The 26,411-nt window shown below is 43.9% G+C and overlaps 1 protein-coding gene across 1 annotated transcript in view; it reads left to right on the top strand.

Moving 5' to 3' along the window:
• The window catches only part of ATP11A (ATPase phospholipid transporting 11A), a 126,028-nt gene that overhangs the window by 43,423 nt on the left and 56,194 nt on the right, over window positions 1-26,411 (top strand). Inside the window, exons 5-8 of the mRNA XM_065423542.1 lie at window positions 9,132-9,239; window positions 14,040-14,168; window positions 14,830-14,933; window positions 22,917-22,967. Coding sequence (XP_065279614.1) covers window positions 9,132-9,239; window positions 14,040-14,168; window positions 14,830-14,933; window positions 22,917-22,967 — 392 coding nt within the window. The remainder of the gene's footprint in view (window positions 1-9,131; window positions 9,240-14,039; window positions 14,169-14,829; window positions 14,934-22,916; window positions 22,968-26,411) is intronic.

The raw sequence follows: 26,411 nt of genomic DNA, 5'->3' as shown, positions 1-26,411 counted from the left end.
TAGCTAATAAGACAATATGCCATGCTTTTGTTTTTTCAGTAGTGAGATGCAAGTAAGAGTCAACACGAGACAGCAGCCTGCATTTTCTATCTTTATTGTTCTTTTCTCTCCCCTTTTGAGTGTGTGTTTTTGTTTTGTCTTCTAAGAAACAGAATCAGATTTTAACACCACCACCACCACCTCCAGACCACCTCAACTAACTTCTTCTCTTTCCGCCAAAATGGCTGTTATTACCACTTTAATACCTCCAAGACACTGTCAGACGGGGATGGTGTGTTTTGGTGGGGTGTCTGTCTTAAAACTTTCTCCAGAAAAGGGAAAGAGAACAAAAAATATTGTTAAAATGAAAGCCCTACTTAATACTTCACATTTCAAAACTTTAACTGTTTTCTGCATCTTTATTAAAAGGTTAAAAAATGTAGTGTGTTTGCCATGGTACTAAGCAGGCTAAGATCTTTGTCTACCAAACCTGGTTTAACACTGTTTAATATTGGACAGTGACAGGATCATGTTGACACCTTTAATTCTTTCGTCCAATATATTCCATCTAACGTGATACAACAGAGGGTACAATTGTTTGAGACTCTGTATTAACATTTTACTGCTCAAAATTGTGTGATGCTATCTGCTCAGTGCCAGGAGTCAACACTCTTTGTACAGACATTAGCCAGTTATTATTTTTCTTAACTTCTTCAAACAAAAGTATTCTGTGCTCAGAGAAAGAAGTTGAGATTATAGGACATCAAGAGAGATTAATATGTCAGACTTCAGTTCAAAACTTTTTGGTTAGCAATGGGGCCTCTTTATTCCAATATTCCATGCCTCCATTTGGGCTTGCCCCAGTTCTGGTCCCTAGAAAGAAAGTAACTTCCATTGTGTCATACTGGGACAACTGGCTACCACTGTAGTTGTTTCAAGTCATTTGGCAGTGATGAATGCAGAGAATACTCATTCTACACATTTCTCATTCATTAGTTGTAATAGAAATTACAAACAGCAGCATTTTCATTCCTTCACACTGCATGACTGACTATACTTTGCAGTCAAATTCAGTATTTGCTGACACTAGGTGGTTGTGGGAAGCACAACAGCTAGTTTTTACGGGTGGTTTTCCCACTCTAAGATTTGGGGGATTATTTTTAACAGTCTGTTGTTGTGGTTTGACAACAATCAAACAAAGACTGGATTATTACAAAGTGTTCCATATAAGGCCTGGTCTACACTAGGAGTTTATGTCGAATTTAGCGCCGTTACATCGAATTAACTCTGCACCCGTCCACACCACGAAGCTATTTAGTTCGACATAGAGGTCTCTTAAATTCGACTTCTGTACTCCTCCCCAACGAGGGGAGTAGCGCTAAATTCGACATGGCCATGTCGAATTAGGCTAGGTGTGGATGGAAATCGACGCTAATAGCTCCGGGAGCTATCCCACAGTGCACCACTCTGTTGACGCTCTGGACAGCAGTCCAAGCTCGGATGCTCTGACCAGCCACACAGGAAAAGCCCCGGGAAAATTTGAATTCCTTTTCCTGTCTGGGCAGTTTGAATCTCATTTCCTGTTTGGACAGCGTGGCGAGCTCAGCAGCACTGGCAACGATGCAGAGCTCTCCAGCAGAGATGGCCATGCAATCTCAGAATAGAAAGAGGGCCCCAGCATGGACTGATCGGGAAGTCTTGGATCTGATCGCTGTGTGGGGCGATGAGTCCGTGCTTTCGGAGCTGCGATCGAAAAGACGGAATGCAAAGATCTACGAGAAGATCTCTAAAGCCATGGCAGAGAGAGGATACAGCCGGGATGCAACGCAGTGCCGCGTGAAAATCAAGGAGCTGAGACAAGGCTACCAGAAGACCAAAGAGGCAAACAGATGCTCCGGATCCCAGCCCCAGACATCCCGTTTCTACGAGGCACTGTATTCCATCCTAGGTGCGGCCGCCACCACTACCCCACCACTGACCGTGGACTCTGAGGATGGGATATTGTCGACGGCCGCTTCCTCGGACATGTTAGCGGATGGGGAAGATGAGGAAGGAGATGAGGAGGACGAGGCAGTCGACAGCGCTTACAACGCTGATTTCCCCGACAGCCAGGATCTCTTCATCACCCTTACAGAGATCCCCTACCAACCGTCCCCAGCCGTTAACCCGGACACAGAATCAGGGGAAGGATCACTCAGTAAGTGTTTAAAACATCTAAACATTTATTTTGAACAGAACAGGAATATTAACAATATTAACAATGGGTTTTGCATGATTACTTTGCCCTAGGCGCTTAACGTTTCAGTCCCTGGCAGTGCAACTACTGAAAAAATCAAACAATGTCCGGTTTAGCATGATTGTTCTGCCCAAGCCGCTCTACTGTTTAGTCCCTGCCAGTGCAGCTACAGTAAAATCCGGTCTATATGTCCGGGGATAGAGCTGAAATCCTCCATGGACATCTCCACGAAGCTCTCCTTGAGGTAATTGGAAAGCCTTTGCATCAGGTTCCTGGGGAGAGCGGCCTTATTGGGTCCTCCGTAGTAGGAAACATTTCCGCGCCAGGAGACAAGCAAGTACTCCGGGATCATTGCCCTGCAGAGCATGGCGGCATACGGCCCTGGTCTTTGCAGGCTTTCCCGAAGCATCCTTTCTTTTTCCGTCTCTGAAATCCTCATCAGAGTGATGTCGCTCATGGTGACCTGCTTTGAATTAGGTAGGGGAATGTTAGTATTGGGACTGCTTGCCTGTTCCTTTACAGAACTGTAACCAGCGGTTTACAGCCACGCGGTGGAGGCGGGAGAGGGGCAGCATACAGGGATCTTTCCCTGGGACAGCCGCGAGGGGGTGGGACCGAGGCAGAGTTCATGCTTGCCGGATTGCTGGCAGCAGGGACTGACATTGCTTTCAACGTGAAAGGAGGCCAGTGCTATTATTAAAGTTTTAAGCAGCCACAAGTCTACGGCTTACCATGTCGGCCTGCTACACAAATTCCGGTGTCCTGCCCCGCTTCTCTGATCTGCACTCCAAGACCCCAGGCACTGAATGCGAAGGCCGAAAATTCGACCTTGTCCTGAGTGCGCATGTGATAGGTGCTGTGCATGGTCTTGTTCACAGAGAAAGACTATGTTCTTTGTTCACAACTAAATTTATCTTTCTGAGGAATTCACTCCCTTTTTCCCATTCCTACAGCTGCGACTGTCTCCCAACCTAGCCTGGCATCACACTCCCAGAGGCTAGCGCAGATTAGGCGTAGGAAGAAGAGGACACGGAAGGACATGTTCTTGGAACTTATGGGCTGCTCCCGAGCCCAGGCAGCCCAGCAGACCCAGTGGAGGTAGAACTTGTCCCAAATCCACCGATCACACATGGAACGGGAGGAGAGGTGGCGGCTGGAAGACCAGCAGGTGACTCAAACGCTGCTTGGACTAATGAGGGAGCAAACTGACACGCTCCGGCGCCTTGTGGATGTTCTGCAGGACCGGAGGCAGGAGGACAGAGCCCCGCTGCAGTCTATCTGTAACCGCCCTCCCCCGCCACCAAGTCCCATACCCCCCTCACCCAAAGTCCAAAGAAGGAGGGGCGGCAGAGTCCGTGAAAACTCTCACTCCACCCCTGCAGACTGCTCAAGTACCAGAAGGCTCTCATTCCCCAAAATTTGACAAGTCCTTTCCTTCCCGCTTCACCCAAGCCCCCGTCCAAGTTTCACCCCCCAGTTTCATGTGTAGTTGCTAATAAAAAATATGTTTCTGTTAATTACTGTTTCCATCATGTTCTTTTAGAGGAGAGTCTGTCTGAAGGGGGGGAAGGGGGTTGGTAATTGGACAGGACAGTCACCTTTACCAGGGTACAGAGGCGGGGGCAGGTTCAGCAGCAGGGCACACACACATTGCAGTCACTAGTTACCCTGGTCAGTCTGGGAGGTGGTTTTCATGTTCTGGGGGGGGGGGGGGGGCTCTGTGACTTTGTGGCGGGGGAGGGCAGTTAGAGATCTTATGCAGCGGTCCTTATCCTGGATCACAGAGCCACGCAGCAGGGGATCTGTAACCGTCCTCCCCCTGCCACAAAGTCACATAGCCCCCACACACACGGAGTTCCGAACAGGAGGGGTGGCAGGCTCCGTTGAAACAACCAGTCCACCACTGCGGAGCCTGTCATTCCTGGAGTTTAGAAGCATCATTTGCATCACTATACTACACCCGCTCCCCACCACAGTCTGCGTCCCAGGTTCAACACTTTCCCGCGAAAACAGTAATAAAGAAAACGGTGTTCATTAACAAAATTCAAGTGATTTTATTTTTAAACGTGTGTTGGAAGGGGGGGAATGGGGTATGTAACTGGAGAGGATACTGAACATTTACTGGGTAAAGAAACGAGGGCAGGTTCAGCTTCTCTGTACACAAACTTAAAAGGCACAGGTTACCCTGCTCACTCAGGAACCTAGCTTTCAAAGCCTCCCGGATGCACAGCGCGTCCCGCTGGGCTCTTCTAATCGCCCGGCTGTCTGGCTGGGCGTAATCAGCAGCCAGGCTATTTGCCTCAACCTCCCACCCCGCCATAAAGGTCTCCCCCTTGCTCTCACAGAGATTGTGGAGCACACAGCAAGCTGCAATAACAATGGGGATATTGGTTTTGCTGAGATCACAGCGAGTCAGTAAGCTTCTCCATCTCCCCTTGAGACGGCCAAAAGCACACTCCACCACCATTCTGCACTTGCTCAGCCGGTAGTTGAAGAGTTCTTTTTCAGTGTCCAGGGCGCCAGTATAGGGCTTCATGAGCCAGGGCATTAGCGGGTAGGCTGGGTCCCCGAGGATGACTATAGGCATCTCCACATCCCCAAGAGTTATTTTGTGGTCCGGGAAGTAAATACCTTCCTGCAGCCGTCTAAACAGACCTGAGTTCCTGAAAACACGAGGGTCATGAACCTTGCCCGGCCATCCGACGTTGATGTTTGTAAAACGTCCCCTATGGTCCACCAGTGCTTGCAGCACCATTGAAAAGTAGCCCTTTCGGTTGATGTACTGGCTGGCCTGGTGGTCCGGTCCCAGGATAGGGATGTGAGTTCCATCTATAGCCCCACCGCAGTTTGGGAATCCCATCGCGGCGAAGCCATCTATGATGACCTGCGCGTTTCCCAGGGTCACTACCTTTGAGAGCAGTACCTCAACGATTGCGCTGGCTACTTGCATGACAACAACCCCCACGGTAGATTTGCCCACGCCACAGTGGTTCGCGACTGACCGGTAGCTGTCTGGCGTTGCAAGCTTCCAGAGGGCTATGGCTACTCATTTCTGGACAGTCAGGGCTGCTCGCATCCGGGTGTCATTGCGCTTCAGGGCAGGGGACAGCAACTCACAAAGTTCAAGGAAAGTCCCCTTCCGCATGCGAAAGTTTCGCAGCCACTGTGATTCATCCCAGACCTGCAGCACTATGCGGTCCCACCAGTCCGTGCTTGTTTCCCGGGCCCAGAATCGCCGTTCCACAACATCAACATGACCCATTGCCACCATGATATCCACGGCGCGGGGTCCCGTGCTTTGTGACAGGTCTGTGCCACTCTCAGACTTCAGGTCCTCACCGCGCTGCCGTAGCCTCCTCGCCTGATTTCTATGCATCTGCCTCTGGGAAAGGTGGATGATAAGCTGCGAGGTGTTGACAACGGCCATAACTGCAGCGATGGTCGCAGCGGGCTCCATGCTCGCAGTGCTGTGGCGTCCGCGCTGTCACTGACCAGAAAAGTGCGCAAACTGATTTCCCGCCGGCGCTTTCAGGGAGGGAGGGCGGGAGTGACGGTCGGATGACGACAGTTACCCAAAAGCACCCTCGACACTTTACCCAGAAGGCATTAGCGGCTCGACCCAGAATTCCAATGGGCAGCGGGGACTGTGGGAACTGTGGGATAGCTGCCCACAGTGCACCGCTTCCAATGTCGACGCTTTCCCCGTTAGTGTGGACTCACAAAGTCGAATTACTGTCCTTAGTGTGGATACACACGTTCGACTTTGTAATATCGATTCCACGTATTCGATTTATTTAAAATCGAACTACTCTCGTAGTGTAGACATACCCTAAGACTACACTTGTATCCACTTGTGACTACTCTCAGAAGCTACAGCTGGTGTGGACTTTGGTGGGCTGCTTGTATACCAGTGTTAGCTGCTGGGAGCATGTTACACAGTGCTCCAAAGACTATACTGGTTCCCTATTCATTTCTGGGTGTAATTCAAAGTGGTGATATTGATCTCTTAGGCAAGGAGTTTCAAACATACCTAAGGGAACTAAAAGCATTGAATTCCAGTGAGATTTGAAATCACAGCTTTTAAACCCACTGTTTTTTAGGCTCTGTGTGTCTGGGGAATCACCTACAGTAGAACCTCAGAGTTACGAACACCTTGGGAATGGAGGTTGTTCGTAACTCTGAAATATTCATAACGCTAAACAGAACGTTATGGTTGTTCTTTCAAAAGTTTACAACTGAACATTGACTTAATACAGCTTTGAAACTTTACTATATAGAAGAAAAATGCTGCTTTTCACCATCTTAATTTAAATGAAACAAGCACAGAAACAGTTTCCTTATTTTGTCAAATCTTTTTTTTAAACTTTATTTTTTAATAATTTACATTTAACACAGTACTGTACTGTATTTGCTCTTTTTTTTTCTCTCTGCTGCTTGATTGCGTACTTCTGGTTCCAAATGAGGTGTGTGGTTGACCGGTCAGTTCATAACTCTGGTGTTCTTACCTCTGAGGTTCTACTGTATTTCTTTACCACAACAATTGAGATTAGCTGATTTGGAATTTCTGAGGAGTAGGGCAGGATGTCTTAAATTGATGGCCGTAGACTCTGGAATTTGCTTTTCCTGCTGGTCCAATAGCCTGTGGAGCGTGACCTTCAGTGGCATGGTGTAAAGGTCATCTGGGCTTTTCTCATTCATTAGTTATTAAAGAAATTACAAACAGCAGCATTTTGATTCCTCCCATTGCTGGGGTATATTTGTGTCTTCAGTTGGATTTTGGAGTTATCTTTTCATATTTGGTTGACATGTCAAATTGCATTTTAATTTGTGTGTATGCTCCTGCACACATGTAATGGGTAAAAAGAACAGGAGTACTTGTGGCACCTTAGAGACTAACACATTTATTAGAGCATAAGCTTTCGTGGGCTACAGCCCACTTCTTTGGATGCATATAGAGTGAAACATATTGAGGAGATATATATACACACATACAGAGAGCATGAACAGGTGGGAGTTGTCTTACCAACTCTGAGAGGCCAATTAAGTAAGAGAAAAAAAACTTTTGAAGTGATAATCAAGATAGCTCAGTACAGACAGTTTGATAAGAAGTGTGAGAATACTTACAAGGGGAGATAGATTCAATGTTTGTAATGGCTCAGCCATTCCCAGTCCTTATTTAATCCTGAGTTGATCGTATCTATATGGGTTTGATATGCAAACTAGATACGATCAACTCAGGATTAAATAAGGACTGGGAATGGCTGAGCCATTACAAACATTGAATCTATCTCCCCTTGTAAGTATTCTCACACTTCTTATCAAACTGTCTGTACTGAGCTATCTTGATTATCACTTCAAAAGTTTTTTTTTCTCTTACTTAATTGGCCTCTCAGAGTTGGTAAGACAACTCCCACCTGTTCATGCTCTCTGTATGTGTGTATATATATCTCCTCAATATGTTTCACTCTATATGCATCCGAAGAAGTGGGCTGTAGCCCACGAAAGCTTATGCTCTAATAAATTTGTTAGTCTCTAAGGTGCCACAAGTACTCCTGTTCTTTTTGCGGATACAGACTAACACGGCTGCTACTCTGAAACATGTAATGGGTGCATCTCTAAAAATAAAAAAATAAATACAGCCATAGAAAATCCTTTATAAGCTTGAAGTTACCCTTTCTCATAAAAAGAATGGAAAACCTGTGGGGTGAACTGTCACTGATATTGTTAGCAACTGTTGTTGCATCTTCCAGTTGTCATTAATCATAAGCAATATGCTGAATTCTGCCCCTGGATATATGGCATCTATTGCCTTGTTTCTAGGAATTTCCAGGCAAAAGAGCAAAAGAGCTGTTTAGGTCGGCTCTCTGTTTAAATATCAGTTCTAGCATCTGGTCTTTGTGTACATTAGGGGCTTCCATGGAATTAATGCAAGAGAGATTTGGGGAGGAGGGAAGTAGGAGGAACTTGCACCTCCAAAAAAAAGTATCCATTCATTTTTTTAAAAAACTAATAAAATAGTAAAACTAATTTTTTTAAATTTTATAATATGGCTATACAAATTTGAAAGCAGAGTTATCATTGTATTGCTGAGATCTTCAACTATATTTGTATTTGTTCCTCTCTAATGTAACCTTATAAATTGGAATAATTCATCAACCAAAATAAGCATCAGCAAGGTCACTGTCTCAAAACTTATTCTGTAGGGTTGGTGTACTGTGTACACCAAATAATAGTTCAGTGTAATCAGAAAACGAACAGGGAAACTCCCCAGTTTGTACAGGCGAGTCTCATCTTACGCGGGGGTTCCGTTCTGCAGTTAGCGCATAAAGTGAAAACCGCGTAAAGTCAAAATTACATTGAGTTGAATGGCGGGCGAAATCGCCCGCACTACAAGTACAATATTAAAATGGTTATTTTTCTCTTTTTTTTTAATTTTTGCCGACCACGTAAAGCTGAAATCGCGAATGTTAAATGCGCGTAAAATGTGACAGACCTGTAGTTCATTCCAGCCCTGTAATCACTTAATGTTGAGCCCAACCTTACCAAATGCATTCTGCACACTATGTCTCTTAAGCAGCCACTCTTATAGAAACCCCTCAGAGCACTTGGGCAAGGAGTGGTGGAAGTTGAGCTGGAGTTTACCCATTATTCACCAGAGATCAAGAAGTGGCTCTGCATTTTTTCACAAACCCTACTCACACCATCAGATTACCTTCACTTATGTTATTTAAGCACATCTGATTTGCTAAATAATAAACTATTGAAGATTTTAGTGATATGCTTTACTTTTAATTATCATCTTGTAATGGAAAATTCTTTAACTATTTTTTGTAAGAAAGCTTTGATCTACAACTGCAATGTAAAGTGTGGCTAGCTGCATTTCCTTAACTTTATTCCATTTCACTCTGTTTTCTAGGGTTATGAAGATTGGCTTCGACATAAAGCAGACAATGCAATGAACCAATGCCCTGTTCATTTCATTCAGCATGGCAAACTGGTTAGAAAGCAAAGCCGAAAATTAAGAGTAAGTAACAACTAACACTGGGTATTTTTTTAGGGATCAGGCTTAACTCTCCCCCACTCCTCCCACTTGCAAAACAAATTAGACAAAAATGTAGTGCGCTCAAGATCACAGTATTCACTACATCAGTGTTTCCCAAACTTGGGATGCCACTTGTTTAGGGAAAGCCCCTGTCGGGCCGGGCCTGTTTGTTTACCTGCCGCGTCCGCAGGTCTGGCCGATCGCGGCTCCCACTGGCCGCGGTTCGCTGCTCCAGGCCAATGGGAGCTGCTGAAAGCGGCGCGGACCGAGGGACGTACTGGCCGCCGCTTCCGACAGCTCCCATTGGCCTGGAGCAGCGAACCGCGGCCAATGGGAGCCATGATCGGACGGACCTGCGGACGCGGCCGGTAAACAAACCGGCCCGGCCCGCCAGGGGCTTTCCCTAAACAAGCGGCGTCCCAAGTTTGGGAAACACTGCACTACATCAATATGGAAAATAAAATTTTAGAAAAGATTAAATCTGAATAAAATATTGTAAAAAGCTATAGCATTTCCTTCCTCATCCTTGCTTTGCTAGGCTCTCCCCATCCATTCCCTATGCTGGGTTGTCTCTCTACCCTCCTTGGTCCTTTCATTATCTCTTTCTTAACTTCTAGCCCTTCACTCGTGGTTTTTCTTCTGTTTTCATCTCTCTCTCTCTCTCTCCAGCAAGATAGTCTCTTTTAATCCAATTTTGATGCAAAATCCATTCCTCTCCTTGCAAAGAGGACACAGCCCAATCAGAATACAATCCTTGCTTTGTACCTTTTCAGCATCATAAAGCCTCTCCTTTAGATTTCTACATTTGTACCTGCACCCCTGATATTTTGGGGGTTATTTTCAGAAACTAATGTCTGTAAATTGTCATAAGCAAAACAACTTGCCTATCTGGTTTAATTTTCAGAATGTCAACAGTTTGAAACAATTGATGGGCATTTCTTTGGAATACCCTTTTTTTTTCTGGTCCCTCCTGTTTTGCCAGAATTCTCTTGTCAGAGCTCTTGGCAAAATTCTTTGTGACTCTTCCGTTTGGTGTTCTGATCTCTTCACTAGCCTAGTATTTTTTTTAAGACCATTTATCCTTATGACACAGTTTGTTTGGGTCCCTTCATCTTTACCTTTTCAAACAAGCAGCTGTAGTTCTAGTGCCAGTCAGGTATTCTTAAATCTTCACTGTCAAAAAAATTACTCTTGCCACCATTTTCAATATAAATATAATTCACTGTTTGTGTCTTGTAAACATAAGCACATTTAATTCTGGTGGTGCGGGTTCTGTAATTTTCGCGTTGGAGTGTTGCTCTTTTAAGACTTCTGAAAGCGCGCTCTACACCTTGTCCCTCTCAGATTTTGGAAGGCACTTCAGATTCTTAAACCTTAGGTCAAGTGCTGTAACTATCTTTAGAAATCTCACATTGATACCTTCTTTCCGTTTTGTCATATCTGTGATGAAAGTGTTCTTAAAACGAACAACATGTTCTGGGTCATCATCCAAGACTGCTATAACATGAAATATATGGCAGAATTTGGGTAAAACAGAGCAGGAGACGTATAATTCTCCCCCAAGGAGTTGAGTCACAAATTTAATTAATGCATTATTTTTTTAACGAGCAACATCTGCATGGAAGCATTTCCTCTGGAATGGTGGCCGAAGCATGAAGGGGCATACATATGTTTAGCATATCTGGCATTTAAATACCTTGCAATGCTGGCTACGCCTGTTCTCATTTTCAGGTAACATTGTAAATAGGAAGCAGGCAGCATTATCTCCCATAAATGTGAACAAACTTGTTTGTCTTAGCGATTGGCTGAACAAGAAGTAGGACTGAGTGGACTTGTAGGCTCTGAAGTTTTACATTGTTCGCTTTTTTTGCAACGGCGTTACATTGTTAACTCATATTTAGCTTGTGGTCCACTATGATCCCCAGATCACTTTCCGCAGTAACTCCTTCCTAGGCAGTCATTTCCCATTTTGTATGTGTGCAACTGATTGTTCCTTCCTAAATGGAGTACTTTGCATTTGTCCTTATTGAATTTCATCCTATTTACTTCAGACCATTTCTCCAGTTTGTCCAGATCATTTTGAATTTTAATCCTATCCTCCAAAGCACTTGCAACCCCTCCCAGCTTGTTATTGTCTGTAAACTTTATAAGTGTACTCTCTATGCCATTATCTAAATCATTGATGAAGATATTGAACAGAACTGGACCCAGAACTGATCCCTGTGGGACCCCACTCGTTATGCCCTTCCAGTATGACTGTGAACCACTGATAACTGCTCTCTGGGAACGGTTTTCCAACCAGTTTTGCACCCACCTTATAGTAGCTGCATCTAGGTTGCATTTCCCTAGTTTGTTTATAAGTTGTAGTAGTATAATGTTTCCTTGTTTCTGCACAAACATGTAAGCAAATTTCTCTCTAATAAAAGTGGAGTGTTAATGCCACGGGCTAATTGTTAGAAGCACACACTCAAATAATCTTACTGACCTCTTGTATTCTCCTGCACCATCGTTCCCTGTGACAGATATGAAGCCTTTCATTCCCATTCTCTAGTGACAAATCTGTTTTACCCATATCCACTGGATTCCAACCATCTTGGATTCCTTTTGTTATTTCTTAATCCCAGTGCCTCCAGGCAGTTTGGACATTTTATGGCACCAATGTGTCTCTGAATTACTATAATTTTAAGAAATGTGATTTGAATATATTCACTGGTATCATGCTCTGAATTTTTTTTTCTTGTTTCTGATTCTTAAAAAGAAGAAAATTCAACCCACAAAACTATTAATACAATATTATGGCTGAGAATTTAAATACATGTACGTTTTCTGTAGCAAAAATGACTTGGTCTTGTTGTGTTGTGTTATGTGTTAGCTTCAACCATATCTATGAAAGAATATATCTTTCCATTAGAAATCTGATTTTTACCCTCACTCCCTGTAAGGATCTGACCACCTGAAACTTCACATTGTCAGGTCTTAATCCAAGATTGACACTTGATTTTTTTGGTACAATTTATCCCAAACTTAAAACCACAAATGCATTTTTGAGGCTGAGGTTGAAGAATTAATCCTTTCATTCACAGAAATATTACTAATGCTTTTTTGGTCTATTTTAATCTGCAAAACTTCTTGACCTAGACTATCAAAATGTGTGTTCTTGTCAAGTAGTTGCATCTTTATTTGTGCCTTTTAAGGGGGCAAGGGAACCGAGGGGCTGCAATCATGTTAACATGACCATGCATGACACTGCGTGCTTTATAAAGCATGCAAGGCCCCAGTAATACTTGTCAAGCTGTGTTTGGCCTGACAAGTGCTTTACAGAGCGTGATATATTTTGCATAGCCCAGATATGGGTGCTCATTAGGAGAGGAATGGAAGGCAGGAAACCACATAGTGCAGAAGGAGCACAAGAAGGAAAGAAACGTAGGGGAGAAAATATCTGGTATTGCGGAAAGGAGGGAGGAAACAACGTATGAGTGTAGGAGGCTGTCTGGAAAAGAATAGGATCCATCCCTGCCAAGCTTGCCAGATCTGAAGGAACTCCTGTCCCTGAGCAACTCCTGAAACATTTTAAAACCCTAAGGAAACTTATAGGGGAAAAAATCTTAAATGAAGTTATGGTTGAAATAATATCACTTCAATCAAGGGTTTTTTTCCCCCCATTGTAGTTTTCTCAAATGCAAATGTTAACATGAAAATTCTAATGTAAACTTCCACTTTACAAAAATACCCAAATTATTTGAAAGTACGCAGATATGGACGTTGGGTCGGCGGCTGAGCTAATTCATTAGGAATTCCTTCCACAATCTGGGAAATGTAAAAATACATTTTACCAAGTCCTACCTAAACTGTCTTGATTTTTACTTTTATACTTGGTCATTGTCAATTACCAAAATATTGTGCATCATTAGAATTGCTCACCTCCTACAAGTTTGTTTTGGTGATGTCAAAATTCAGTCTTTAATGTCATAGTTTTCTGTTATGAAATTCATTTTGTGACCACACTAAATCCGTCTGACAAGAGCACAATGATTAACTAGAAAACTATTTAGACAAGGGCAGTTTAGCATGATAAAGTAGGCAACCCAAGAAATCCACATCAATCGAATGTTCAGTTCGTCAAAATTCCAAAATTTAATTTTTTGATATTTTTCATTGAAACTTTGATATTTTGACACACACCCCCCCCCAATGACTAAATTCTTGCAATTTTTTGACCTTCTTTGACCTGCTGTACTTAAATTTGAGTTTAAAAAAATATATCAGAAGCTGCCTCTGCGGGGGGAAAAAATCTTTAAAATAATCTTTGACTCTGGGAGCTGCTTTGCTGTACTGTGGCACACTATAAGAAGCGGGCCGTGAGACATTTGGTTTATGTTGACCGTCCACAGGCATGGCCCCCCGCAGCTCCCAGTGGCCGTGGTTCGCCGTTCCCAGCCCCATTGTGCCTCAGTGTTTTTATCTGTAAAATAGGGATAATACCACACACATGCAAATCTAGAAGGGATGTTGTAAGGCTTAATAAAAGAATGTGAAGTGCTTTGAGATCGTCAGAGGGTAGATACTATACAAGTGCTAAGTATTATTTATTGTCTTACAGGACTTAGTACTCCTTTTGAGAATTGTATCTGCAGTTCCTTAGTCTTGTGATGAAATCTCAGCCCTATTAAAGTCAATGAAAATTTTTCTATAGACTTTGATAGAACAAGGATTTCATCCTTGGAATCTGATCTTTAGGCTATTTAACTAATGATAAACATGGTTTTTTTCCTATTTTTTTAGGTTGGAGACATTGTGATGGTAAAAGAAGATGAAACATTCCCATGTGACTTAATATTTCTGTCAAGCAGCAGAGGGGATGGAACATGTTTTGTTACAACAGCTAGTTTGGATGGTGAATCTAGTCATAAGGTAATAAAATACTATAGTTTTTTTATTTTAAAAATGCTATAACAAACTTTTTTGCATACAGTGCACAGTAACATCCTATATAATAGTGTAAGCAAAGATATTGGTTTGTGTGATTTTTATTTATTTATTTAAGCTGTCATTAACTTATTTCCCCATTGAGCCATTTTATGAGGAATTTTCTAACTGGTGCTTGCTTATGTGTACTTGCACTTTTGTATGCGCCCAACATGGGCACTCAGAAGTGAAGCCCGAGCTAGAGTTGTGCATGCGTATACATATGTGAAATCCTGGTTTGTGCGAGATTGGGGGCACCGAGGCATGCACCTATTTGGAAATGTGAACCTTTTATGTAAAAGGTTAAGAAAAGGCAAAAATATTTCACTTAGAATTTAGGCTGCTTAGATTAGAGGAAAAGAGTGATTCAGTTTTCTTTGCAGTATGAACTATCTGTGAGTTATGACAGGCAGAGGAAAATTTCAGATCTGTATTTGGAAGCGCATATTTTTTAATGAGAATCATTATTACATGGCTCTTGACAGTCTTAACACAAAATATGAAAAATTTACCTACTTCAGGGCCCTTTTTTCAATTACATAAATAACCTGGTCACTGCATGTGTTCTGGCTTATTTTTTTTGTTACACCTTTCTCATTCATTCTAGACTTACTATGCTGTTCAAGATACCAAGGCATTTCATAATGAACAAGATATCGATGCACTGCATGCTACCATTGAATGTGAACAACCTCAGCCTGACCTTTATAAGTAAGAAAATGATTTGTATTTTTATAGCTTTAGTATATGCTACTAAGGTATCCTGTAAACAAACTGTAAAATAATGTAATTATTAAAGGGATGCTATCAATTCAAACTTAGCCCAAAATTTAAATAATAGAAAATTAAATAAAAATCCAGTGAAATGGCTGATTTTTTTTAAAGAAATGGACTCCTGCAGTATTTGAAACCTAAGCATTGCAATCTAAGAACTTCAAAGTGAAACTGATTTTCATTGTCCTATCCAAGCAGACAGGCAATTCAAAGGCAGGTAAGAAGCATAAATAGTGACATGTAAATTGGATTTTTAAAAATCTTTCTCCTACATTTTAAGATGTTCAAAACATGGGCTAAGAAATGTGTTTGCAACCTCACAATCCCTCAGTTTTTTAGTTGTTCTAGTTGTGTATAGTTAGTACTTAGTTGTTCTAGTTGTGTATAGTTAGTAGTCTTAGTATTAGTGTTAGTTAGCTTAGTTACATGTTTTCCCTGGTGATGCCCTCACCAGGGTTCAAACGTTGTCCATGATGCTGAGGGGTGATTCCTAAATGGTTTGTAAGTGTATGTATGGATGATCATTTGGCAGCCCTGCAAATGTCCAATTGAGATGTCACTTAAGAAAGCCATTGACGTAGCTTGTGCTCTCGTAGAAAGAGCTCACACCCATGGAGGGGGCATAGCCTCACCTATTTTGTATGCAGCCTTGATATAGGATGTTATCCACTTAGTAATTTGTGAAGAGACTGCCTGGCCCTTCACACAGTCCACGTACAACACAAGTAGACGAGGCAAAGCATGACAGGGTTTAGTCTAGAAGGCTAGATGTCATCTGATGTCTAACCTGTGAAGGTGCTGCTCTTCCAGGGATGAATGTGGCTTAGGAAATAAAACAGGTAAATATTCCACCTGGTTCAAATGAAACTGAGAGACTTCTTTAGACATAAATGTTGGTTATAGCCGCAATATCGCGTAGTCTTTGGACAACTGCATATAAGGAGGCTCTGCCATCAAAGCCTGTAACACTCAGACTCTCCTTGCGGATGTTATCGCCACCAGGAATGCAGTTATTTTGACACAAGAAAGGAAAGGAAAGTGACAAGATGACTGACTGGCTCGACCAGAGGTCCCATCAGAGCTGCTGAGACAGTATTAAAGTCCCAAAAAGGAACTGGTTCCCGCACTGGCAGATGGAGATGAAAAATTCCTTTTAAGAATCTTACCATTGGAAAATACTGATCTCCCATGAATAGGTGGATGAAACCGTGAGATCATTGCCAGATGCACCTTCCATGAGCTAAGCATAAGGCCCCATGACTGAGGATGCAGCAAGTTCTCCAAGATGTCCTGGATGCAAGCCAGCATCAGCTGAATTCCATGGGCCAAGGTCACATTGAAAACCACTTCCATTTTGCCTAATAGGCCATTCTGGTAGAGGGCTTTCTACTATTGAGTAGGACCTGTCGAGCAGCTGGCAAACATTGCTCTTCCTCTTCATTCAACCACTGAGCAGCCATGCAGTGAGATGCAGGGAGTTGAGCGCAGGATGCAAATTGCAACTGTGATTCTGTGTGAGCAGGTCAGGATGGAGAGGAAAAAGGTATGGGAGGCTGAATGACAACATGAGAAGGTCAGAAAACCAACATTGCCTCCTCTGTCATGCCAGGGCAATGGGAATAAGCTTGACCCAATCCACTTTCAGCTTGAGGATGACCTGTGGAATGATAGGGATCAGAGGTAAAGCATAGAGGAGAGCTGATTGCCACCTGATTTGGAAGGTGTTGATCAGAGGGGCCGGACTGAGGGCCCTCTCTGTTACCCCCAAGATCAGACTCCAGGCTCCCCTATAATGGCCTGCCTACATTTGTAACTCAGACCTCAATTTGTCTGGTTTTGGTAGGTGAAAGGGGGTGGCCCGCCCTCAGGGAATTGCCAGGGTTTTACCAGAGGGTTTCTCTCCGACCTTTGGAGGACTCCCCAGAACAGACTAGCTCTGTTAACCCCTGGGAGGACACAGATACAGCCTTCCGCTGAAAGGATTTACACTCAGGCAGTAATTCTTCAAAAACAAAAGTAACCTTTATTTAATGCTATATTTCCTAATACAATAACTCTAAAACACATAATAATATTAGGAAAACACAGCAGATCTAAAACATATACTAAAGAAATAAACCACACATTTTCTTAACAAAGGCATAAAATCCCATTAGCACAGATGCACCTTAAAGTATGCAAAATTGCAATATCCTACAATTGGAAAACAGCTTTAAGTGATTGCATTCTAGATGTGATGGCCAGTCACATATAGGAGACTGATAGCAAGTTCTTAAACATTAAAACTATACATATAACAACAAAGCATACATACACAATCCTCCAGCTTTATCATGCCATACATACACATTTACATGTTACATTATATGTATATCGGAGTAATTAGGCTTACTTCTTTGATATCTTCCCTTCTGCTTTGTCAAAATGGGGTTGATATTGCTGCTGTTTTTTCACTGCTTGCTGCTTAGTGATTTAGCTTTTTTAGTGGACTTCCTTCTCTCCTGCTTCTATCCGCGCTGATGCCTTTCCCCCCCCCCCCACGCACATACAGGTACCTTTCCACTTTCACAGACAAACTAACTAAAGCCTGTCAGCTCCTTGCCTTATATACAGATTTTGATCTGTTCTGATTGGTGGTTTCTTCAATCCCTATCATTATCATCCAATCAGCTTCAAGCCCTCTCTCTGTCAATCAGAGCTGGACCTGATTAAAAACATGCGCTTTAAAGATAGACCTGTTTGAAGATCTGTGTTCTGCCTAACTGTCCCTACCCTTCAGGTTTCTGGAGTGACCTTTATTTCACCCCAACCAGCCTTTCTGCTATTGGCTGAATCGTTCTAAGGCCTCCATATTGGTTTTCACAGCTTTGGTTTCTTGCGACCACCATCTTGCTTTCTCTAGCTGTAACTGCTTAAAACTTTCTTTATTAACTATCTAAATACTTATATATATATAATATGCACCTTAATATTATGTTTCACTGTCACCAGTCCAATTTCACTAATTTACATAAACCCCAAATCTCAATCTTTCCCTGCTTCAGCTAATGGTGACAGATCAGTACTATTGATGCTGGACAGTGCCTCAGTGCTGATCAGTGTTTTCAGCACACAGAGAAGCTGGAAAATCCTTTGTATCACCTCAAGAGTAGAAGAGATGGCATTTCCTGTTTTCCCTTTTAGTAAATAGGTCGATTGTCAGGCTGCCCCCAAGCTGTGAAGATGATTTGCAGAACACTGGGCTTCAGAGACCACTTGTGACTCAGGTTAAAATTTCTGCTGCGATGGTCCATGAGATGGTTCTGGGCTCTGGGCAAATGATCAGCTATCAGAGTGATACTCTTCTTGATGTAGAACTGCCACGGCTTGGGTGCCTCTTCACAGAGCACTCTGGAGTGTGTTGCCCGCCTGGTCAAATAATACATTGCAGTGGTAATGTTGGTAAGTATGCGAACCACTGAGCCCTGATGTGGTCTAGAAAACTGTGACATGCATTATTATGTTGATATGCAGTGGAACATCCTGCTCTATCACAGACACTGAACATTCAGCGAGTGCTCCCCAACCCATCAGAGAGGTGTTGGTGACCACAGTCCTGGTTGTCAAGAGCCAGACAAAGGGAATGCCCTGATATACATTCCTTTGAACAATCCACCACTGGAAGGAGCCCAGGATCAACAGAGGGAGGTGGACTAGGAGGTGACAGGTTGGACAGTAAACTGTCCTGAGCCACATTTGAAGAGGAAGAAAGCAAATTGAACCACCTGAGTGCATGCGGATGTGTGGTTCAAGAGCCTCAGACACGTGCAAACTATTTTGGAAGGTTGAAACTGTAGACCCCGAGACAAAAGTGACAAGTCTGAAAATGGTCAGTCGTCAAAAAAACTCTCAAATGTGTAGAGTCTGTTAGGGCCCTAGTGAACTCAATTTTCTGAATGGGGACCAATGTTGACTTCCCACTGTTTAGGTTGAGACCCAGATGGTCAAGCAAGCACAGCATAATGGGTACATGAGAATATTTTCTCTGGACCTGTCCCTTAGTAACCAGTTGTCAAGATACAGGAAGACATGGGTTCCTTGTTCCTGAGGTCTGCCATCACCATGATCATACACTTGGTTAAAAACCCAGGGACAGAAGACAGACTGAAAGGGAGGACTACGTATTGAAAATGGTGGTTTGCCACAATGAACTGGAGGAATCTTCTGTGTCTCAGGAGGATCACCACATGAAAATAAGCATCCTGAAGGTCCAGAGCAGCAAACCAGTCATTGAGTCAACCCAGGAGGATAGGTGACAGGGTTACCATTCAGAGCTTCATGTATCCTATATATTTGATGAAGCTGCATAGGTCAAAAATGGATCTTGCCCCTCCTTTTGGATTTGGGAACCAGAAAGTACCAGAAATAAAAACCTTGATGCCGGTGCACCAGAGGAACTTCTTCCACTGCACCCAGAATCAGTAGAGATTGGACCTGCTTGAGGAGCAGTATCCCCTGAGAGGGATCCCTGAAGAGAGACTGGGAGGGAGTGTGGGGAGGAGGAGCGAAGAGGAACTGGATAGCATAGCCTGATCTGACAATGCTTAGGACCCAGCTGTTGGTGGTAATCAAGCCCCAAACACTAAGAGAGCAGGCTAGCCTGTCCCCAAATGGGGAGGAGGGGAGAAATGAGATAATAGAAGTCCCAACTGGACAAAGGAGTCAAACTTGGTGCTTAGGGGTGCTGGAGTAGGTTGTGTTGACTGGCAGAACCCAGAGCCCGAATGCCCCCATTTGGGACCTATGTCCTTTTCTAGGTAGTCCCGCTGTCTCAGGGGAGAGAAAGATTGCCCAAAGGGGTGTTGAGGGCAGTGCTGCTGCTGGCACTGTTGCTGGGTGCTGTAATGGCACATTTTGGCCACCAGCATATATACCCCCAAGGAACATAGAGTAACCCTAGAATCCTTGAAGGAGTGCAAAGTATCATTGGTTTTGTCTGAAAAAGTACCCGACTATCGAAGGGCAAGTCTTCTATTGCCTGCTGCACCACAGGAAAAATGCCCAAATTGTGCAGCCAGGGTGCCCTTCTCATGGTCACAGCTGAGGCCATCACTCTGGCCAAAGTGTCGGCAATGTCAAGCGCACACTGCAGCGACATCTTTGCTACCAAGCAGCCTTTGGCAATAATCACCCAAAATTTCTCCTTGGAGGCTTCAGGCAGGTGGTTTGTAAACTTAGACATAGCTGTCCAATTTACAAAGTTGTACTTGGACAACAATTCCTGCTAGTTAGCAAACAACATTGGCAGGGAAGAGGAGGTATAGATCTTTCTACCGTTTAGTCCAGCCATTTAGAGTCCTTGTCCTGAGGAGTGGACTTAAATTTGCCCTGCTGAGCTATGTCGTTCCCAGCGGTTATGACCAGGGATATAGGGGCCGAGTGGAAGTAAAACCCCTCAAATCCCAGCATCAGTACAAAGTAGCATTTCTGCAAACACATTCCCCTAGGTGGCACCAAAGCTGGCGTGCTCCAAAGAACCTTTCCAGGTGCGCATCATTAATGGGGAGGGTCACTCTCCATGGGGTCTAGCAAATTACAGATGTTCTCCTGCAAGAACTCCACCTGGATGCTCAAGGAAGCAGCCACACACCACAAAGGGTCCTTGAAGGCCTTGAAATCCTCAGGCACTAAAGGAGAGCTGGGCACTGCTGAATTTGTCCAGGGACAATGAAGAGGCAGTTAACTTGTGCCAGTGATGGGTCACAGACCTGGATGGGACAACTCTGGAGGCTCCACATGGGGAAGGACAACCGGTGCCTGAACTTTCAACAGGTCAACAGCCCCAGCCACTGAAGCGCCCATTGATGTTGCCTTGAAGTGGGATGGGGAGGGCAACCTCCACAATCGAGGAGCATCCCACTGATTCTATGGGGGCTACAGAGCATAAAGATAAAACATTGGTGGCCAGTTGGCACCAGGCCAAGGGCTCCGTCCCTACAGCAGGAAGAATGCTGAACTCAGTACCAATGCTGCTCCCTGAACAGTCCTGGATATGGGCCAGGTGATAGAGAGCGGAAGAGGATCCTGACCTGGATGCTGAGGAGACGGGTTTCAGGGCATTAAGGTGGAGCCAGTTCTGAAGGCACAAGCAACCGGCCTGACTCGTCTGTCACCCACAGCGAGGGAAGGACTGGTGCAATGGTGGAAACAGCACAGCCAGCACAGAGTATGCCTCAGTTGTCTCTGGCGCTGGCAGTGGTGTCAGTACTGAAGTCAGTGGTGATACTAATGCTGCTAATGGTGCCGAGGTGGAAGGCAGGGAATGCTGCCACAGTAACATTGGCACTGCAAAGGAGTTTCCCAGTGTTAAGGAGATCCCTTGTGCTGAGCCCAGCAATGGCCTCACTTCGACAGTCTGTGGTGCCCATACACCTCAAGGTTCAGCTGCCCATCCAGACAGTGAGGCTGAGGATGCCATAGCCCTGGCGAAGTCCTGGACCAATGGTGAGCTTGGGATGGAAAGGCAAAGGAGGTCTGCCACCTTCTGATATGCCGCTAGTGTGGAAACAGCCAGTGCCGGCATTGCCCTCGAGACCAGACTCAACGGGTGCCCCAGGACTGGAACTGAAGTCAATGGTATGGGGTCTCGCACACCCCTGCATAGGACTGGGGAGCAGTTGGAAGGACCTGCTTCTTCCCGTGTGCTGGGCGGCAATAGCCGTACTCTTCCTGGAAGAGGAAGAAGAGTCTCCACAAAGCCTGGAGCGGTCTTGATCGGTCTTGACACCTTTTCCTTGGGACACTCAATGGGGAGTGTCTTCTTCACCTCTTCAGAGAGGGGCCAGTTCCAGAGTGCAAGTCAGTACCACTCACCAAGGTCGAGGGCGACTTCCGAGCCTCCATAGGCCTTGGTGCTGAGACAGACTTCCTGGCTTGCTTGAGAAGATGCTGCTTTAGGCAAAGGTGTCTAGTCACCTGAGTCCATTTTGTGAACGAACACCTCTTTGATGTGAGCCTTGCCTAAGCAGAGAAAGCTCCTGTGTGAAGGTTGTTACTAGAGATTGCCCGCCTCCATCCCCGACTCACAATGTTAGAGCCCTGGTGAGGGCATCACCAGGGAAAATGCTTAACTAAGCTAACTAATATTAATACTAAGAGTACCAACTAACTATATGCAACTAGAACAATTTAAGTCAAAAACCAAGGGATTGCGAGGTTAAGAACCACACACAGTTCTGACTCCAGCCACCGTTAGTAAGAAGGAACTCAGCGGGGGTGGAGGTAGCGCCGCCTCATTATAGCCAGGGGAGTGGCTATGGCCATGAGGCACAAGCGCCGCCTGCTATGGGTACTGCTAGGCAAAATTGTTCAGCTCTGGTATTCTGGGCATGCACACATCTAAATGGAATACACAGCTGCATCACTTCTCGAAGAACTACAGTTATGGTAAGTAACATATCTTTCAGGAATTGAAAATGAATGAATAAATGTGCTCTAATTAGGAGGTCTGCAAGTAACCTTAGAACCACATTCGCCTTCGTTACACACAAACTTTGTATTGACTCACCGTTATAACTGATGTCTTCAAATGCTGGCTTATAAAAGTGAAGTTTATAAAAAGTTTAATATGTTTAAATAAATCCAAATTTTCAGGCTTCCTTCTCTATTATTTTAATTATATGTTGTCCATATAACATTTAATGAACTTTTATAGCATATAGAACCTTCATAGACAATTTTTAAAATAATCTTCATCTTAATGTATTTTTGCAAGTTGTTTTAGAAGTGAGATGCAGTGTCTGAGTATATAAAATTTCAGATAGTCATAATTCAGATTTTAAAAATGTTTTACAAATATTTCTCGTTATGTTTGTGTGCATATGTTCTATATAAAATAAATTAATATCTAGCATTGATACTAAAGTACTTTTCCTCTTACAGATTTGTTGGTCGAATAAATGTTTACCATGATAGGAATGAACCTATTGCAAGGTAAATCAGAGAGAGGGTTTTTAATGTACAATACCTACGTTTCTTTTGTCCCTGAATATGTGGTGATCCTGAGGGAGAAGTATGTTGTTTTGGTTTTACAGTAGGAATTTTTGTTTTAAAAGTTTACAAAATTCAGTTTTGTGTATAGCGAATATTTTATGCTTCATCTATTCAATCAGCTTTTTTTATGTTACATTTTGTTTTTAATATTAGGTTTGTGATCTGTTTTGATAGCAATTTATGGTTGTCTGTATCATAGATGTCTGAATGTAAGGTTAATAATTGATTTAGTACATTTATATAGTGTTGTTTAAAATCCCAAATTGCTTTGCATGCACAGTATATAGATATTTCAGATATTGCTTACTCGAATAGCTTCATTCTGTTCTACTTGTATTGTTCTACATAGATTCTTGCACTGCCCTTCTCACTGTAGGATCTCAGCACTTTCCAGTAGTACATTAAGCAACATGACTGTCTGTCACATGTAGTTCATTCTTTCTCATCTTCTCTGCAGGGGAAGAATTGTGTGTGCAGTGTAGTGTTTTTTGTTTTGATAGGGGTTTGCTGGGGTGTGTGTGTTTGTTTTAAATATACATATTGCTGTGTTTGTTAGAGAAGGCAAGTCAAAGAAGTACAGCTTGCTCATGGAATAGAAGGTAATGGTACTGAGTTCATTCCTCAGTCTGTCTCCTGCACAGACAAGCTTCACCCATACAGTAGAAAGTTCCATTCTGTCTGAGGAATTGAGTTGTCAACCATGGTCCTCATCTAAGGAGTTTTTAGATATACTGGGCGTAGGCCATTGAGCGCCTTGAAGATCAGGACCTCAACCTTGAACGTGACTCACTATTCTGAGGAACCTGGGAGAACAGCAGTCATATGCTCTTATCCTTCATACTTCAGTGTATTGCAAACAATATGCAGGGTGCACAACTGAGGGCTGTGATCGTGCCTCATAGACAAAGTGCTGTCAAAGTTCACAAGACTCCACACAGGCAGGCAGATTTGCTTTGCAGGAGAGGGGTCTAACATTGCAGACAACCCTGAGCAGTCACAAATTTAGTGTTTCTTATAATAACAAGGCTTCTTAAAATATAGAATGAAAAATTTCAGAGAGAGAGAGAGAGAGACTTAACGAGCCACTGGAGTAAAACGTGGCAGCATATAATTTTGCACAGCAATACCACTCAACAGTTTGGAACAGGAAGTGAAGAAATTTTCAACTGAAACTATTGGGGAAACTTGGAGAAACAAAATATATTGGCAGTACATCTTCTCCTGTTCTGTCTGGCAAGAGCCCATAGACACAGCATTCATTTTCCACGGATCAATTTATTGGTGGAATATAAGCTCTAATTTGCCCACTTCCTCTCAATTTGTTGTCTCTTGCACGTTGGAAGCATGGAAGAGCAATTGTCTCTTTTCCTGTATACTTTCTTATTTGTTGTTATTCTTCTGCAAGAAAAGAGAATGAAGAACCACAGAAGCAAAGCTAGAGAGGAAAAGCAAAGATGAACAAAGAAGCACAAGGAGGTGCCATTTCTCCTGTCTGCACTATCAAGGACCTCATCTACAGAGGGAAAGATGATCCCCCTCCTGTATGTGCTTCTGTCCAGGTCTCAACCCAAAGAGAACAAAAGCACTGGGATCAAGCTTTTCCTTTTGTGGCTACTTGCAGGCGTCCAGTAACCAAGGAGCCAGCCAGGGCTCTGCATTCTCAGGCTAGGTCTACACTACAGCGGGGGTCCGACCTAAGATACGCAACTTCAGCTACGTGAATACCGTAGCTGAAGTTGCGTATTTTAGGTCGGCTTAGCTAGCGGTGAGGACGCGGGAAAGTCGACCGCTGCCGCCGACTCCGCTGCCGCCTCCTGCCGAGGTGGATTTCCGGAGTCGACGGCAGAGCGATCAGGGATCGATTTTACCGCGTCTTCACTAGACGCGGTAAGCCGATCCCCGATAAACCGATTGCTACCCGCCGGATCGGCGGGTAGTGAAGACAAAGCCTCAGAGTGGCTCCTGTTAAGCCCTCTGCTTCACCTCAGTAAGGGACTTCAGGGTGTCAGTTCTCTTATCGGTGAGCCCAGTTGGTGAGAGGAATTCCTGCTATTCCAGATCTTCCTGGCCCTCCCTGCTTAGTTTGTCAAGGTGTTCTGGTTCCCTCAGGAAACCTGTGTACCCCATTAGCTGTAAGTGCTTGCACAGGTCTAACTGATAACATCTGAAAACAGGATTGCACAGGTATATCTGAGAAGCCTAATTCAGGCAGCAGAGCAAACCATTGCAACTTGAGCAAATTTGAAATGCAAATCAGTGAGACAGTGAATTATAGAACCTTGCAATGCCATTTTTATAAAGGCACTTCAGTACACTACAGTGCTGTAAGACCAGGGCCTGTCCTCCACTTACGACCCCATTTTACCTTTTGCTTGCTTTGGAGGATAATCCCTTCAAACATAGCATAAATTCCAAGGCAGACCCTGGCCTTCCCCATCACTCTGGGCTCATTTCCTTCTTCAGAGGTTCCCACTCCTTCAGTGGCATTGGCCTTTTCTCCCCTCACTCTGTCTGTCAAGGAATCAGTCCTATGTGGTGCTTCTTCCTCTCTGCATACACTGGGTCTGAGGTATGTACTGCACCACCCTCATTCTTGCCATGATACTTGCCTCTTGAACTCAGACTTCTTTTGAGTCTAGGAAATGAGTCTTTCCTTGTAGTCTCAACCGAAAGCTCCAGCATGTTGGTATTATCATTTGTGACCTGGAGCACATCCTGCCTCCATACCTCTCTGTACCATGTGGGGTTGAGGAAGAAGAAAAACTCCTGAGAGGAGCCAACCAAACAGTCACCCTCGAGCAAACTCAGGTAGCTCCCTCAGGCACTGTTGGCTAATTTCTATGGCTCTTAGGCGGGACATTCTCTCCCCTGAGCTGACTGGCTATTTGCTTAAATCCCTTTACGCGTAATCTCTTCACCTCAGTTTAACGCTACCTGGCTTCCATTTTTTCTTCTCTCTATTCCTTCCTTCAATATCCCCTCTCCTTTCCATTTAGCTAATCCTTTCCCACCAGAACACCTCACCTGACCCCTCCCCCCCAATACAGCCAGATCATGGAACTAGCTTGATGTTTGCAAATGAAAACTCAGTTCTCTCTGCTTGGATGTTATTGCTGTTCCCCTATCCTTTTCTTGTCTATTTAGATTATAAGCTCCTTTGGGGCAAGGACTGCCTCTTGCTCTCTGTATACAGTGCTTAGCACAATGGGGCCCTAGGGACTACATAATGCAAATAACAACCAAACTGCAGTAGTACATATGAACAGGCAATAGGAACACACAGCTCCGTGTTCTTTTCCTTCCCCACTTGCCCCATCTGTGTTTGGACATAGCCTTTCCCTGCCCCCTCGAAACAGTCTCTCTTTTAAACCAGGGGAGCTCCTG

The sequence above is a fragment of the Emys orbicularis genome, chromosome 1, assembly GCF_028017835.1.
Source record: "Emys orbicularis isolate rEmyOrb1 chromosome 1, rEmyOrb1.hap1, whole genome shotgun sequence".
Taxonomy (NCBI): domain Eukaryota; kingdom Metazoa; phylum Chordata; order Testudines; family Emydidae; genus Emys; species Emys orbicularis.
This window is presented reverse-complemented; position numbering and strand designations above follow the sequence as displayed.